This window comes from Nesoenas mayeri (genome assembly GCF_963082525.1).
Source record: "Nesoenas mayeri genome assembly, chromosome: 6".
Taxonomy (NCBI): Eukaryota; Metazoa; Chordata; class Aves; order Columbiformes; family Columbidae; genus Nesoenas; species Nesoenas mayeri.
In genome coordinates, this window is record NC_137545.1 from 24,924,451 (window position 1) to 24,937,207 (window position 12,757).

Below are 12,757 nucleotides of genomic sequence, written 5' to 3' on the forward strand. Positions count from 1 at the left end.
AGTTGCAGTCATTTAAACATCATTAATCATACAAAAACTTATTCATTTAATGGAAGTATTTATGTTTGTTGAAGTTGGATTACTGATACTTGAAAAAGTACGCGAAGATAAAAAGTATCAACTAGTAAAACACAGGTTTACAATTTTCAAGAGTACTTCATGGAATATGCATTTAGACGTGCTGTTAAAAAAACATATGCTGTTAAAATATTTGTATCAATATTTTGCTCTAACTGTGAGAGTCTAAGGACATAGGCAAAGCAGTGTTTGTGGGCAGAAGTAATGTTTTTGTTTCTAGACCAGCAGGAAAAAGCTGAAAAAATAATTTAAAAATATCTAAATAAATTCTGAGAAGTTGCTTTTGACTTTAATTCAGCCTTGAAATATGCTGCTTCCATTTCAGGCCTGGAAAGGGTTTCTGAGCATTATTTTTTTTTTTCTGTTGGTACAGTTTTCCTAAATTATCTAATTTTCTTTTATAGGTCATTCTTATGTGAGAGGCTAAAAGTAATTAAATTTGCAGGATGAAAACATGGCACAGGCACTGCTGGTACCACCAGGACCTGAAAGCTTCCGCTATTTTACTAGAGATTCTCTCGCAGCTATTGAAAAGCGTTCTGCAGAAGAAAAAGCTAAAAAGCCCAAGCAAGAACATACAGACGATGATGACGAAAATGGTCCAAAACCAAACAGTGACCTGGAGGCAGGAAAGACACTGCCATTTATTTACGGTGACATACCTCCAGGAATGGTATCTGAACCTTTGGAAGACCTGGACCCATATTATATCAATAAAAAAGTGAGTGAATAATCTTTTGCAGAAAATAAAATATAGTTTTCTATACTAGCAAAGTTTAATCACAAAATATGATGGTTAGAGCCACCAAGTCACAAAATATACAGAAATATCCTTTCATTTAACAGGACTGATTTATGCTCTTCTATATTGTGACTCCTTCAACTTCTGTTGAAGGAGTCACAATATAGCTTCTGTTGAGCTATTTTGTTCTTTACTTTCTTGTAAGGAAGATTGAGCTTACCTGAACTTGAGAACATGACTGAATGTTCCTGATTTCAATGTAGTACTAAGACTGTATGTGACAAATCAGGTGTTCCAGGCATGATTTTGCAGTAGAAGTGGTTGTAGATAACCAGGTAGCATCCATTCAAGCTAGTGAAATAAAGGACTGTAACTCTCTTATTCGTTTCTGTTATAGCTATATAACATATGTAAACATATATCTTTATATGTATGTGTAAAATATATTCATCTCTATTTACGTAGCATATAGAGACTCCGTGTAAATATTGGGTCATATAAAACTACCACAATGAAAGCTGTTTGTGAGGTGCTTGGGTAGATCTCTGCTGCTCAGTTGTCAATTAGAAGTCTGTGGCAGACACCACAGAAAAGCGGGGTTTTGAGGAACCAATCAAAAAAAGACAGTTATGTTATTCTGAAGACTAATTTAGACTTTTCATACAGAAAGAGCAGAGTGAAGCGTTACAGGTTGTGAGAGAAAAGGGGCGTGCCTGAGTTACATGTGTGAGGCTGCAACACAACCACATCATCAACAGCACAGATGTGTGCCATGACGAATGTAAACTCCTGCAAGAGCTGTACCTCCCTTCCCATTTGCACAGTCATACAAAGTCCTCGTTCACGTGACCAGGGACTTGGAGACAGAAAGGCTAGTCCAAACAGATCCATTGGAGTAAAGAGTTTGCCCTTTGACCTTTTTAAAAGTTAGGATGTCCAGTAAGAGTATATGGTTTTTGCAATGATGCATATGGCCTGGAAACAGAATGCCATTGTGTGACTTAAGAGAAAGACTAGGAACAAGCAAGTTTATTGCCATAGCTGGGATCAGGTGCAGATTGTGTTAAACTCCCTCAGAACCTGAAACAGTCCTGCCAGGGAATAGTTAAAAATAGCTTCTGGCCTGCACAGATTAGTATTAATAAAAGGTATAGCTGACAGTAAGAGCAGGTTCTCCTCTGTACTCTCTATCTGCTTATTTCTGCCTTCTACATTAGCAGCGTCAAGATGTTCTCTCAGTTCCTGATAGACCTGCAAAGTGTTTTGGGTAAGGAAAGGGAAGGAAGATGAAGCTGTGGATAGTAACCCCAGATTCACAAATGCAGAAGGTGTTTTATGGACAAGTGCTTGGAATTTTCTTTTCCCGTCTCTCTGAAACAGAGAAGGAAACAGACACAGTTGCTCCGATGACAGCTTGAAGCATTCTGAGCTGCCACTGAGATAAGAAACTTGGTTTTAAGCAACTATAAAAAAATGAAGACATCAAATATTTTAAACTATAAAGAAGCTTGCTTTGTTTGTTAGGAAAAAATCATGCAAATAGTATTCTCTATTTGGTGGCTAAATTTGTGGTTGCTTTTGGTTTGCAAAACTGTTTTTAAAGTTATGGCTTCAGTAATAGGAATGGAAAATAAAGCAGAATCCATATGTAGTTGCATAACCTGTAACAGTTGCCAAAGTTAAATAAACAGTGCTGTAAGTAATACAAATATTAACATTATTAAGGAAATTTAAAGAAATCAAAGCTCAGACAAGGAGTGTTGCCAAGGGTTATTTTCAGTTATATGGGTTTGGTTATATCAACAGTTCCATGCAGATTCTTACTTAGTGTGCACTAATCGCTTTTCCTGACTAGCTGCAAAAGAAATCAGGAATAATGTTGCATATATAAATTCAGAATACAGTTTTCTAAACAATTCTTCTACAAATGAAATATCAGAAATTCTGAGAAGTACAGAGGTATGTATACCTTCTTACCTCCAGATCTGAAAAAGTCACACTACTGATGGACTTGTTAGTCTATGAGAGCAATCAGTAACCTGCAGAATCTTGTCACAGGTGACATCTATATTTATGCTACATACCAGCCTGCTGTGCTCAACAGAAAACAAATGGCCATCTTGATGAACTAGTATTAGTCATCACTCCTCCAGTTTATAGCAGAAACTACTCTTAATCACTGAGTTGTCAATGCAGAGAAAATCATGTGTGAATTGTAGCCTGTCTTCAGGCTCTGCTGCAGCACTGACCTTGGGACAGGCAACATCTTTCTCGCATTTCTCGCTGGGTGAAGGGCTGCAGGGCAGAGAGAAATGCCAATCGATGAGTGCAAGTTCATACTCTGTCATCCTCAATGATACACTCGATGTTACTCGGTGAAGAGGCCCTGGCAACACTCCTTTACCTGTTTTCTTTCCTGCTGTAGAGAGGTTTGCTTTTTCTCCCAGAGGTGGCAGACCAGATAGGCAGTAAAGGCCACAGAGACAGGAGCAGTTTTCTGGTCACAGCCAAGTTTTTACAGAGAATGGAAATCCACATGGAGAATAATGATACTATATAACTCTGCTGAGAGCATAACAAAGACTCTTTTGAGGTAACACAAAGCAGAGCCATTACCATCGACAAAGAGAAAAGGGAATGAAGAACACTCATGTCCTGAAGAAATTTCAAACATCACCAAAGATGCAAGTAAACCCCCCACACAAATACACTTGGAATAAAAATGCAAACACTTAGGTGATGTCCACCAATGGGAACAGAACAAAATAAACATGAACTGTAGGTTTATCGATTCAAATTTTGAAAGATAATAACTAACTAAATTTGCTGTCCACATATAGGGAAAATAAGACCATATTATTAAAAACGAAAACAGCATTTTTTAAAGAAAATATTTGTTGCTATAGGATGCCAAATTCTGGCCTACATTTGTCTCAGACTGCTCAGAATGATGTCAGCTGGCAATTTATTAATGCCCTTTATTTTTTCACAGATATATCTTTAGAAGATACATATAATTGATATTGGTAGTACTTAAAATTCTAAAATGAAAGCAAAATTATTTTAAAATTACTGTTAATTGTTTAGTGACAGGTGTTTGTCCTTGTCACCATATATATGTGTATATAATTCTGTCAAATATTTGCTCCAAACACAAACTGGTGTTTAGAATTGCACTTTTGCTGTTTTGGTTTTGCTTGTGTCTGCTCATAAGGTAGAATGTATTTGATTAATTTGAAACTCTGTCTTTAATCAAAGATTTTTTTGGAAATAAAACTTAAAATATTTTATTGATGAAATACTTCATTTTGCTATTATTTCTAAACTGATATTGGTGTTGATAATTCCCACCAATTTTAGTAATATCAGAATTCAGTCCATATGCTGGGAAATGCAGCGAATTGGAGAACTGTCTGTGGAAGGCGTAGCCCACTGTATTCACAGAAATCAGTTTTTTTCCTGCCACAGGCAGACAGTAGAATGGAACTTGAACCTCCCAGAAGAATGGAATCCTTTAGAAGGAGGTAAAGACATTTATGTAGTCAACTATGCATTTTAATTTTGCATTTCTGTTTTGCAGACTTTCATAGTATTGAATAAGGGAAAGGCAATTTTCCGATTCAGTGCCACATCTGCCTTGTACATTTTAACTCCTTTTAATCCCATCAGAAAAATTGCTATCAAGATTTTGGTACATTCATATCCTTTTTTCTTAATGTTGGTTTAAGTGTTGCCATTTAAAACTATTTAATTACTGAAATAATATTTTTCATACGTATACAGAAATCGTGTACATGTAGGTGTACTATGCTAAATGTACATATGCGGATCACTCTTAAAGAGCAGCAATATCACATATGAATTTCAGTATGATCTTCAGTCCTACTGGGAGAATTCTCTACTGAAACACCTAAAGCTGTCAGGTTTAAATATCAGGCTTTATATACAAAAGGAGACCTAATCTCATCCTAAGCCCTGCAGCTAAGGCCACATTAGTAACAAACCATTGCACTTGAACATATCTAAGGTCACACTTTCACCAAGACCAGTAGTACTATTCATGAACCAGACTCACTTAGCAAGGACAAAAAAGCACTCACAAAGAGCTGCTTTTTCAGGCACATTTTTTCAGCATCATGTTTTCAGCACTGGGGTAGGTGTCCTATAAAAGATCCAGGTCAGAATAAAGGAGAATATTTTCAAATATATTTCAATCATGTCCAAAGAACAATTTGGGCATAAACAACCAACCTCTGCCTAAAGATCTTTTAGAATGATCACCCTGGCTTCACTGAGTAATCACGTTTGGGCACTCATTTCATATTTTTACAGACTTAAGGATGTGTTTAAATTTCATTTAAATCCCAAACCTGCCACAATTATAAAAGTAATGCACTGTTTTACACTAAGTGCACCATTACATGCCAGATGGCATACCATTTAAAATAGGTAAAATTACGTGCAAAGCTTTATTTTCAGCTTTTATTTAGAATGCCATGTTATTTGTACATATTTTTATACACTTAATATTTTTAATTGTTTCAGTGTTATAAAATTGTCATACTTTTTTGACTTACATGCCTTGACTATAATCTACATTATTCAGCATGCTTATCATGTGCACTATTTTGACCAATTGTGTATTTATGACCATGAGCAACCCTCCAGACTGGACAAAGAATGTAGAGTAAGTTAAACATTTTTACTTCCTTATTTTTACGTGTTTGTGGTTTTTTGTGTGACTCCAAACAAGTGGCATATATGAAAAGTTGCATGCTGGAATGGGCTTTTCCAGAGTCATGAAGAATCAGATTCCATGAGATCATAAGTATCTTTCTGGCTTCCTCTTGAATAATTTAAATGGTTTGTTCTTTAAAATTCTGTGTGAGGAATATCTGAGCTTCTACTGAATACAAGCTCTTGCCCTTGGGAGTTCTGAGCTGTAAATTGGAAAAGGAGCTCCAGAGCTTCAAATGTGCCTGTAAAATCATTGCATGCCATCGGTGAGGCCAGCTACATATTGCCTGAGTATCCATGACCTTAGCACAGTGGGACATTCATCGTGGCTCACTGATGTGAACTGGAGTGCCGGCCCCAGCAAGCGCACACAATACCCAAGCCACACCAAACTCAAACTGCTGAGCAAAGGGCTTTACCTATGGAGGAATAACATAGAGCTGGCAGAAGTAAGGAAACGACACAGTATCTCTCTTTATCTTTCTTGTTCATGGTTATATGTGCATGTTTGTTCTCTAACAAAATACAGATACATGTTTTCCTTTGAAATATTATGGTTTTGTGGTTTTTTTTTTCATTTCCTCCTGCTCTCCAATAGCCGTTATTGATTTCTGTTTCTTAATTTCACCGCGTTAAGGAACCTTTTCCTGAATGCTATATTTAGAAACTGCACTGGTATCTGCTCATTCCCAGTATGCTCACCTGTGACAGTGGCTTGTTAGGATTACTGAGAGTGAACAGAGAATAGTGGGGTCTGGAGGCAGATTTCCTTGATTTTAGAGGTCCACACAGACCCACCAGGGGCTCAGGAAGTCCCTGCATTAAGCTGGTTATAACTGACTATTCTATGTTTTTAAATTGAATGGTTTTTCTCACACTAGGTAAATTGGTAATCATGCTCCACATCGTCAAGAAAAACAGTCTGGGCATGCTTTCTTACATTTAATGATTATTTATGAAATAAAACTATATTATAGGCATGAGTATAGTTATCCAGAACTGATTTTCAGAAAACTCTGATTTTGACAGAGAAAAAAAGATCTTCATTTTTTGTAACACTTAGATATCTACTTGATTTGTGAATTTGAGGAAAGAGACAGCCCTGTGAGTGCCAGAGAATGTACATATAAATATCCAAGTGTCAAATATCTATAAATACTAGAGCCTGAAATTATTTGCAGGCATAAAAACTGAGATTAAATCAACCTTTTAGAAAGTTAATAGTATATATGTGTCGGGTTCAAATTTCATCTACTGAACAACAATTCCATTCTGAAGTGCTTGGGGCAAGTTAATGATTTCCTCCTTTCACTTCTAAATACTTTTTATTTTCTTTTCTTCTAAGTCATCTTTGATAACGAATGGTGCTGTCTATAAGCGTAAGTATGCAAAAATGTATTACTCCTGCTCTGATGCTTTTCAGGTACACTTTCACTGGAATTTATACCTTTGAATCACTTATCAAAATTCTTGCAAGGGGCTTCTGCCTAGAAGGTTTTACTTTTCTGCGAGACCCATGGAACTGGCTTGACTTCAGTGTCATTTTAATGGCGTAAGTGGTTCAAGAACTTTTTAAGCTTTTAGGGCATGAAATTAGTGGCAAATATTATAATAATAAATATATTGATTTAAAAGTATTTCATTTATGCAACCTGTAAAGTTTAGGTACTGTATCACACATTTTAGTACTCATAAATCAGAGTAAAATATGGCAGGAGCCAGCATGGAGTGTCAGCTGCTAGTGTAATTACTGCTGAGGGACACTAATTTCATGTCCTACCTTTTTCCACTCACCAGAATGGAAGCCATCCCTTTGATTTCATGCCACCATCCTATTACAAACTAATTAGTTTAATTAGCAGTTCAAATACAATTCAGTGAGTTTCACATCAATGAAACTGATGAAAATAAATAGTTATAAAAGTGAGGTGTACTGAAGAGACAGGTAAATTTTGAAGTATGAATGCTAATATTGCCACAGAGGTTTTGAAGACCCACATAATTAGTATAAGCTCTGCCTCAATTCTGAATAACTGTGATTTAATCCTACAGGTATGTAACAGAATTTGTAAACCTAGGCAATGTTTCAGCTCTTCGAACTTTCAGAGTATTGAGAGCTTTGAAAACTATTTCTGTAATTCCAGGTAAGAAGGAGTTGGTGTAAGGTGTTAGGCCCCTCGTATCTCCAACTGTTATTTGTGTGCTGTCATTGTGTTTGTGTGTGAACTCCCCTATTACAGATATGTGACAGAGTTTGTGGACCTGGGCAATGTCTCAGCGTTGAGAACATTCAGAGTTCTCCGAGCTTTGAAAACAATATCAGTCATTCCAGGTGAGAGCTAGGTTAAACACCGAGGCTGACTTTCGTTCCATTGAAGTTGAATTCACTTCTTTTGAGCATAAGTCTCGCTGTTCGCTGCTCATGTTGCCAAAAAAAAAAAAATTTTAAAAAAAGGCATGAATCATAAACCTGGATTATGATTCTCTGTCTTTTCAGCATTAGCTTCTTTTATGTTGCAAAATCAGCCTTTGAGTTTAACTGATTCTTGCATGAAACATAAGATATGAGGCCTATGGGTTATTTTGCTTTGTTTTTCTGCATTTTATTATGACAAGTTGTCTCTTTTACATTAAAAAAGCTTTAGCGCTATGGCTTTCTTGATTTTGAATTTTTTCCTTTATTTTACTGCTCAAAATTGACATTAGTCTTATAAACAACTGAGCAACAACGAAAAAAGCTACCAAAAAGAAGATAAACTTTGCACAGGAAAATTTATCAAACACAAATTATTTTTCTGCCTCAAAAATACTTGCAATTCTATCGCATACGATCTTCATACTGTTGTAAAGTCATATTTAGTATTATTTTTTTCTCAAAATTACCTGCCATTCTATCTAATTCTATTTTCATACTGTTGAGTGGTCATATTTAATATTAACCGGAAATTTAATTATTGGCAGAATATTAAATGCAGAGAAAAATTAAGAAATAAAATCAAATCTATAACAGGAAAGCCTGATTGATAAAATTTCCTGCTTGAGAGAACATTATGTATTCAATTTATTGGAATATATATACATTGCCTATTCATAAAAAAGAATCGTTTTATTTCATTCATTTTCACAAGCTCTGAGGCTGCTCATGAAGCTTTATTTTTGAAAAATAAAAAATAATTTCTTTTTAAGTGTCTGCATGAAATCTTAATTATATGGGAAGGGCAAAGATACTCTTTGATAAATCTGTGAATCTTTCCTCTTTGCAGGCCTAAAGACTATTGTGGGAGCCCTAATTCAGTCTGTGAAGAAGCTCTCGGATGTTATGATCCTGACCGTGTTTTGCCTGAGTGTATTTGCACTAATAGGGCTGCAGCTCTTCATGGGCAACTTGAGGAATAAATGCCTGCAGTGGCCTCCAGACAATTCTACTTTTGAAATAAGTGTTATTTCCTACTTTAACAGCACAATGAATGAAAATGGTACATTTGTTAATATGACAGTGAGCACATTCAACTGGAAGGATTACATTGAGGATGAAAGTAAGAATGTCTGATATAACTATTTTTAATCAAATTGTGGCTATAGTATGTAACTATCTGTGATCAAAGAACATTGAACAGCTTATATTTCTGCCTTACTTAGAAGTGCTGACAGTGACTGACTGACAGAGATCAAATACATACAATAAACAAGGACAGTTACCAGAAAGGTTCCTAAACACACTACAAAGTGATCAGCAGCCAGCCACTTGGATTTTATTAATTTTTTTTTTTTTTTTTTTACTTTGTAGTACTTTCAGGTTCATTTGTTTTATTCACATATATTTCTAATGCTTTCTACACAGCTCATTTTTACATTTTGGAAGGACAAAGAGATGCCCTACTTTGTGGTAACAGCTCTGATGCAGGGTAAGACCCCTTCAAAAATCTTCTGTTTCTGTAGAAAAAGCAATAACATGAAACCCACCTGTAGCAGTTGCAACTCCATATTTAGCAGTGTTACAGACCTTACAGAATTTGCTGCTAAACAATCAATTCTTACTTAAGTAAAAATATTTTACCCTCTGGCTAAACAAAATACTCATTAACAGTCTTTCTTCCTGCTTGATTGGAAAATGATGTTGGTGTTAATGATGAAATACAAACTCTTGTAAAGTCTGTTTTGGAGATGTACCAACTGAAGAAAGTCAGATGAAAGCAAAGGTTAGAACTGCGGAAGAGAATATGTAAAATATTAAGAAAGCACACTAGTAACTTCATTGTTCAGGACTGAATCTTTTTTTCAAGCCTAGCTCTTCTTCATTACTGGCAAATTCTGCCCACTTATGAGCCTAGAATTGTCAGCTGAACTCCAATACCTAATTGGCAACAGTGAAGAAGCTTATGAAAAAAACATAACTCAGCATTATGTGGGAGATCCCTAACAGTACACTTGGATTTAGCTAGTAATATTGTTTCATGTGTCTGCAACCTTAACATTTTAGTAATTATTTCTGCCAGGAAATGATTCATTTGGAATAAAAATTCTATTTGCAAAATGTGACTGAGGTGGATTTAAATACTTGGTCATTTCATCCAGTGAACGGATGGAAAGCGTATCTTTCATTTACTTTCTTATTAGTTCCTTTTTTTAGGACTTTCTTTTCTGGATGAATTAAATTGTATAATAACTCTTGGATCTCCCACAGAACAATAATTCCTGTTGTTCCAAACGATAATAAATATGTTGTAGAAGGAAATAAAAGTTACGACTAAGTTCCTCCTGTTTGGTTTCCACATAGGCAGTGTCCAGAGGGATATATATGTGTGAAAGCTGGTAGAAACCCCAACTATGGTTACACAAGTTTTGACACCTTCAGTTGGGCTTTTTTGTCACTCTTTCGGCTAATGACTCAGGACTTCTGGGAAAACCTGTATCAGCTGGTAAGAAATTTTTATGACATAAAAAGTAAACTGTAGGTGATATACAAAATTATAGAAATAGGCTTATTTGTATATGAGCTGAAAGCATATTGCTCTTGCAGTAACCAAGATAAGTGGTGGAATAATATACAGACATGCTTTCAAATCCCTAGACACTCCGTGCTGCTGGGAAGACATACATGATATTTTTTGTTCTGGTGATTTTTCTGGGCTCTTTCTACCTGATCAACTTGATTCTGGCTGTGGTTGCCATGGCCTATGAAGAACAGAATCAAGCAACCATGGAAGAAGCAGAACAGAAAGAGGCAGAATTTCAACAGATGCTGGAACAACTGAAGAAGCAACAAGAAGAAGCCCAGGTAATGATGGAAATTGTATTTTCTGAACAGTCTTATTCTTAAGGCAAGGATAATAATCTTTTAGGAATTAGAACATCTATAAATTCTGCAATGAATTACAGAAAGAAAAGGTTTGTTTACCACACAACTTCAAAAAGTGGAAATGAAAATCAGAAACTAACCAAATAGCAAAAATCCCAAACTAATGGTACAGAAAAGAATGCTACTAAGTTCACCAAAAGACTGTAAAAGCAAAATATCTGTGATAAAATTGTCCTAGAAACCTGACTTTAAGTAGTCAAAGTTCATGATGCTTTTATGTTACAGATCTTAAGAGCCGCGTGAAAAAAGCCTAGTGACATTGCTTCTGGTTTACGATCTGGGTGAGAACTGACAGGCTTGCTGTACTTAATAATTCTTCCCCAATGTTCAGAAAATAGAGAGAAGGATTGTGATCAGTGTCCTTTTATGTTTCTATTCAGCGAGGATTTAAGCATTCCCCTAATTCAAGCACACTAAGTCAATCAGAAATTTATATAACCTTAGAATAGTCTAGCAAAATTTGTAACAAAGGTATTACTACAGAATTCTTTTGAAATAATCTTTCCTTTCTTTGAAAAGAGAAGAAAATTATTCAAAGTTTTATGAGAAAAAGACATTTTAATAGATACTTTTGTGTGAGGTTTTCTTATCTAAAAGTAAGATATATATGCAGGAATTCAGTTCCATGAGTCAGACATCTCTGTAATTTCTGGACTTTCTATTGCTTTTCATCTGGCATATAAACATTTTCAACAGTACAGTGTTTATATAATGCTAGCAAATGAGAATCTTCTATGAAATTATAGTTTTGATAGTATTTTACAACTATTTTCACTAGTTCAGAATGGCTCTCTAAAGTGCTAATAGAAAGCAAAACTTTCCATCTTTTTCTTGAAAATTAAGCTTTGTATGTGGTCTGTGAAATCTAAATAGCATATCTCTATTTTAGTCATTAAACCTTATCACTTCCAAATTGTGAAAGAAAAAGCAGAATCTTGCAAAATTCAAATTAATTTTTTAAAAAGTTAAATATCAGCACGGAGTACTTTCGTTTGTTTTAAAATCCTGAGATTTTAGTCCGTGAAAGGCACTAAATCGCGTTATAACAAAAGGTATCAGGAGGGTCCTCTAGATGTTAGTGTGTTTGCAAGTGGGGACAGAGATAAAGCTAATCCAGAATTAGGAAGAATAATAGAATCACATGAATCAGAGACTACAAGGAAGGTTGGATAAAGGCCCTCGAAAGTCGTTACTTTTTCAAATGAATAACAACTCAAGTCATTATAAGAAAAGCAGTATTGAAGTCAAGATCCCTTTTGTACGTGAAAATATTAGCAGAAAGTTCGCATTACAAGGTGGATCTCTGAGCTGCTGAATTGGTTGCTGAGACAGAAATGAGCGTGGGACCCACCTCCGCACTCCCTTGACACTGAACCTGTTCATTCACTAACCTAAGGCTTGACAGTGGCCTTTGGGTTGCTCCACTCATTTGGCCTTTGGTGTTAGTTTTATGAATTAGATAGGTGACGACCCAGCATCTGCTGCTTTTGTTTCTGTTAGAGCATTTGAAGGACACTATTCTGAAACCAGTATGATCATCACCTTTTTAATTGGTAAACACTTCAGAATCCATTTAATACTCCATTTAGGAGAAGAAGTCTGTATAGTATGGGTTGTATATTGCAGTGCAGAAAGCTGTTCATTCACACTATGAGCTTTCAAACCATCCTTTTCTGCTGTAGAGAGATATCTCATCTTTTCTGAAATACTTGGCATTGAATATAGTATGTTTTGCCAGATAATTACTACTCATCTTTGTTATATAACCCTAGGCTCTTTCCATTTATCACACCACCCTTTTTTGTAAGCTCAAAGCAGCCTATCATCTTCCCGAATATATT

The 12,757-nt window shown here is 35.6% G+C and overlaps 1 protein-coding gene across 10 annotated transcripts in view; it reads left to right on the plus strand.

The window, feature by feature from the left end:
- Positions 1 to 290: 290 nt before the first annotated feature.
- Positions 291 to 12,757, plus strand: part of LOC308041655 (sodium channel protein type 3 subunit alpha) — a 60,394-nt gene continuing 47,927 nt past the window's right edge. For 8 of the 10 annotated variants that reach the window (XM_080346509.1, XM_080346514.1, XM_080346513.1 and 5 more), the window contains exons 1-9: positions 291 to 799; positions 4,401 to 4,537; positions 5,427 to 5,507; positions 6,981 to 7,109; positions 7,610 to 7,701; positions 8,821 to 9,093; positions 9,399 to 9,462; positions 10,335 to 10,476; positions 10,629 to 10,835. In XM_080346509.1, coding sequence (XP_080202635.1) covers positions 533 to 799; positions 4,401 to 4,537; positions 5,427 to 5,507; positions 6,981 to 7,109; positions 7,610 to 7,701; positions 8,821 to 9,093; positions 9,399 to 9,462; positions 10,335 to 10,476; positions 10,629 to 10,835 — 1,392 coding nt within the window. In that variant the 5' untranslated portion in view covers positions 291 to 532. The remainder of the gene's footprint in view (positions 800 to 4,400; positions 4,538 to 5,426; positions 5,508 to 6,980; positions 7,110 to 7,609; positions 7,702 to 8,820; positions 9,094 to 9,398; positions 9,463 to 10,334; positions 10,477 to 10,628; positions 10,836 to 12,757) is intronic. The other 2 variants (XM_080346517.1, XM_080346518.1) reach the window with 1 other exon arrangement.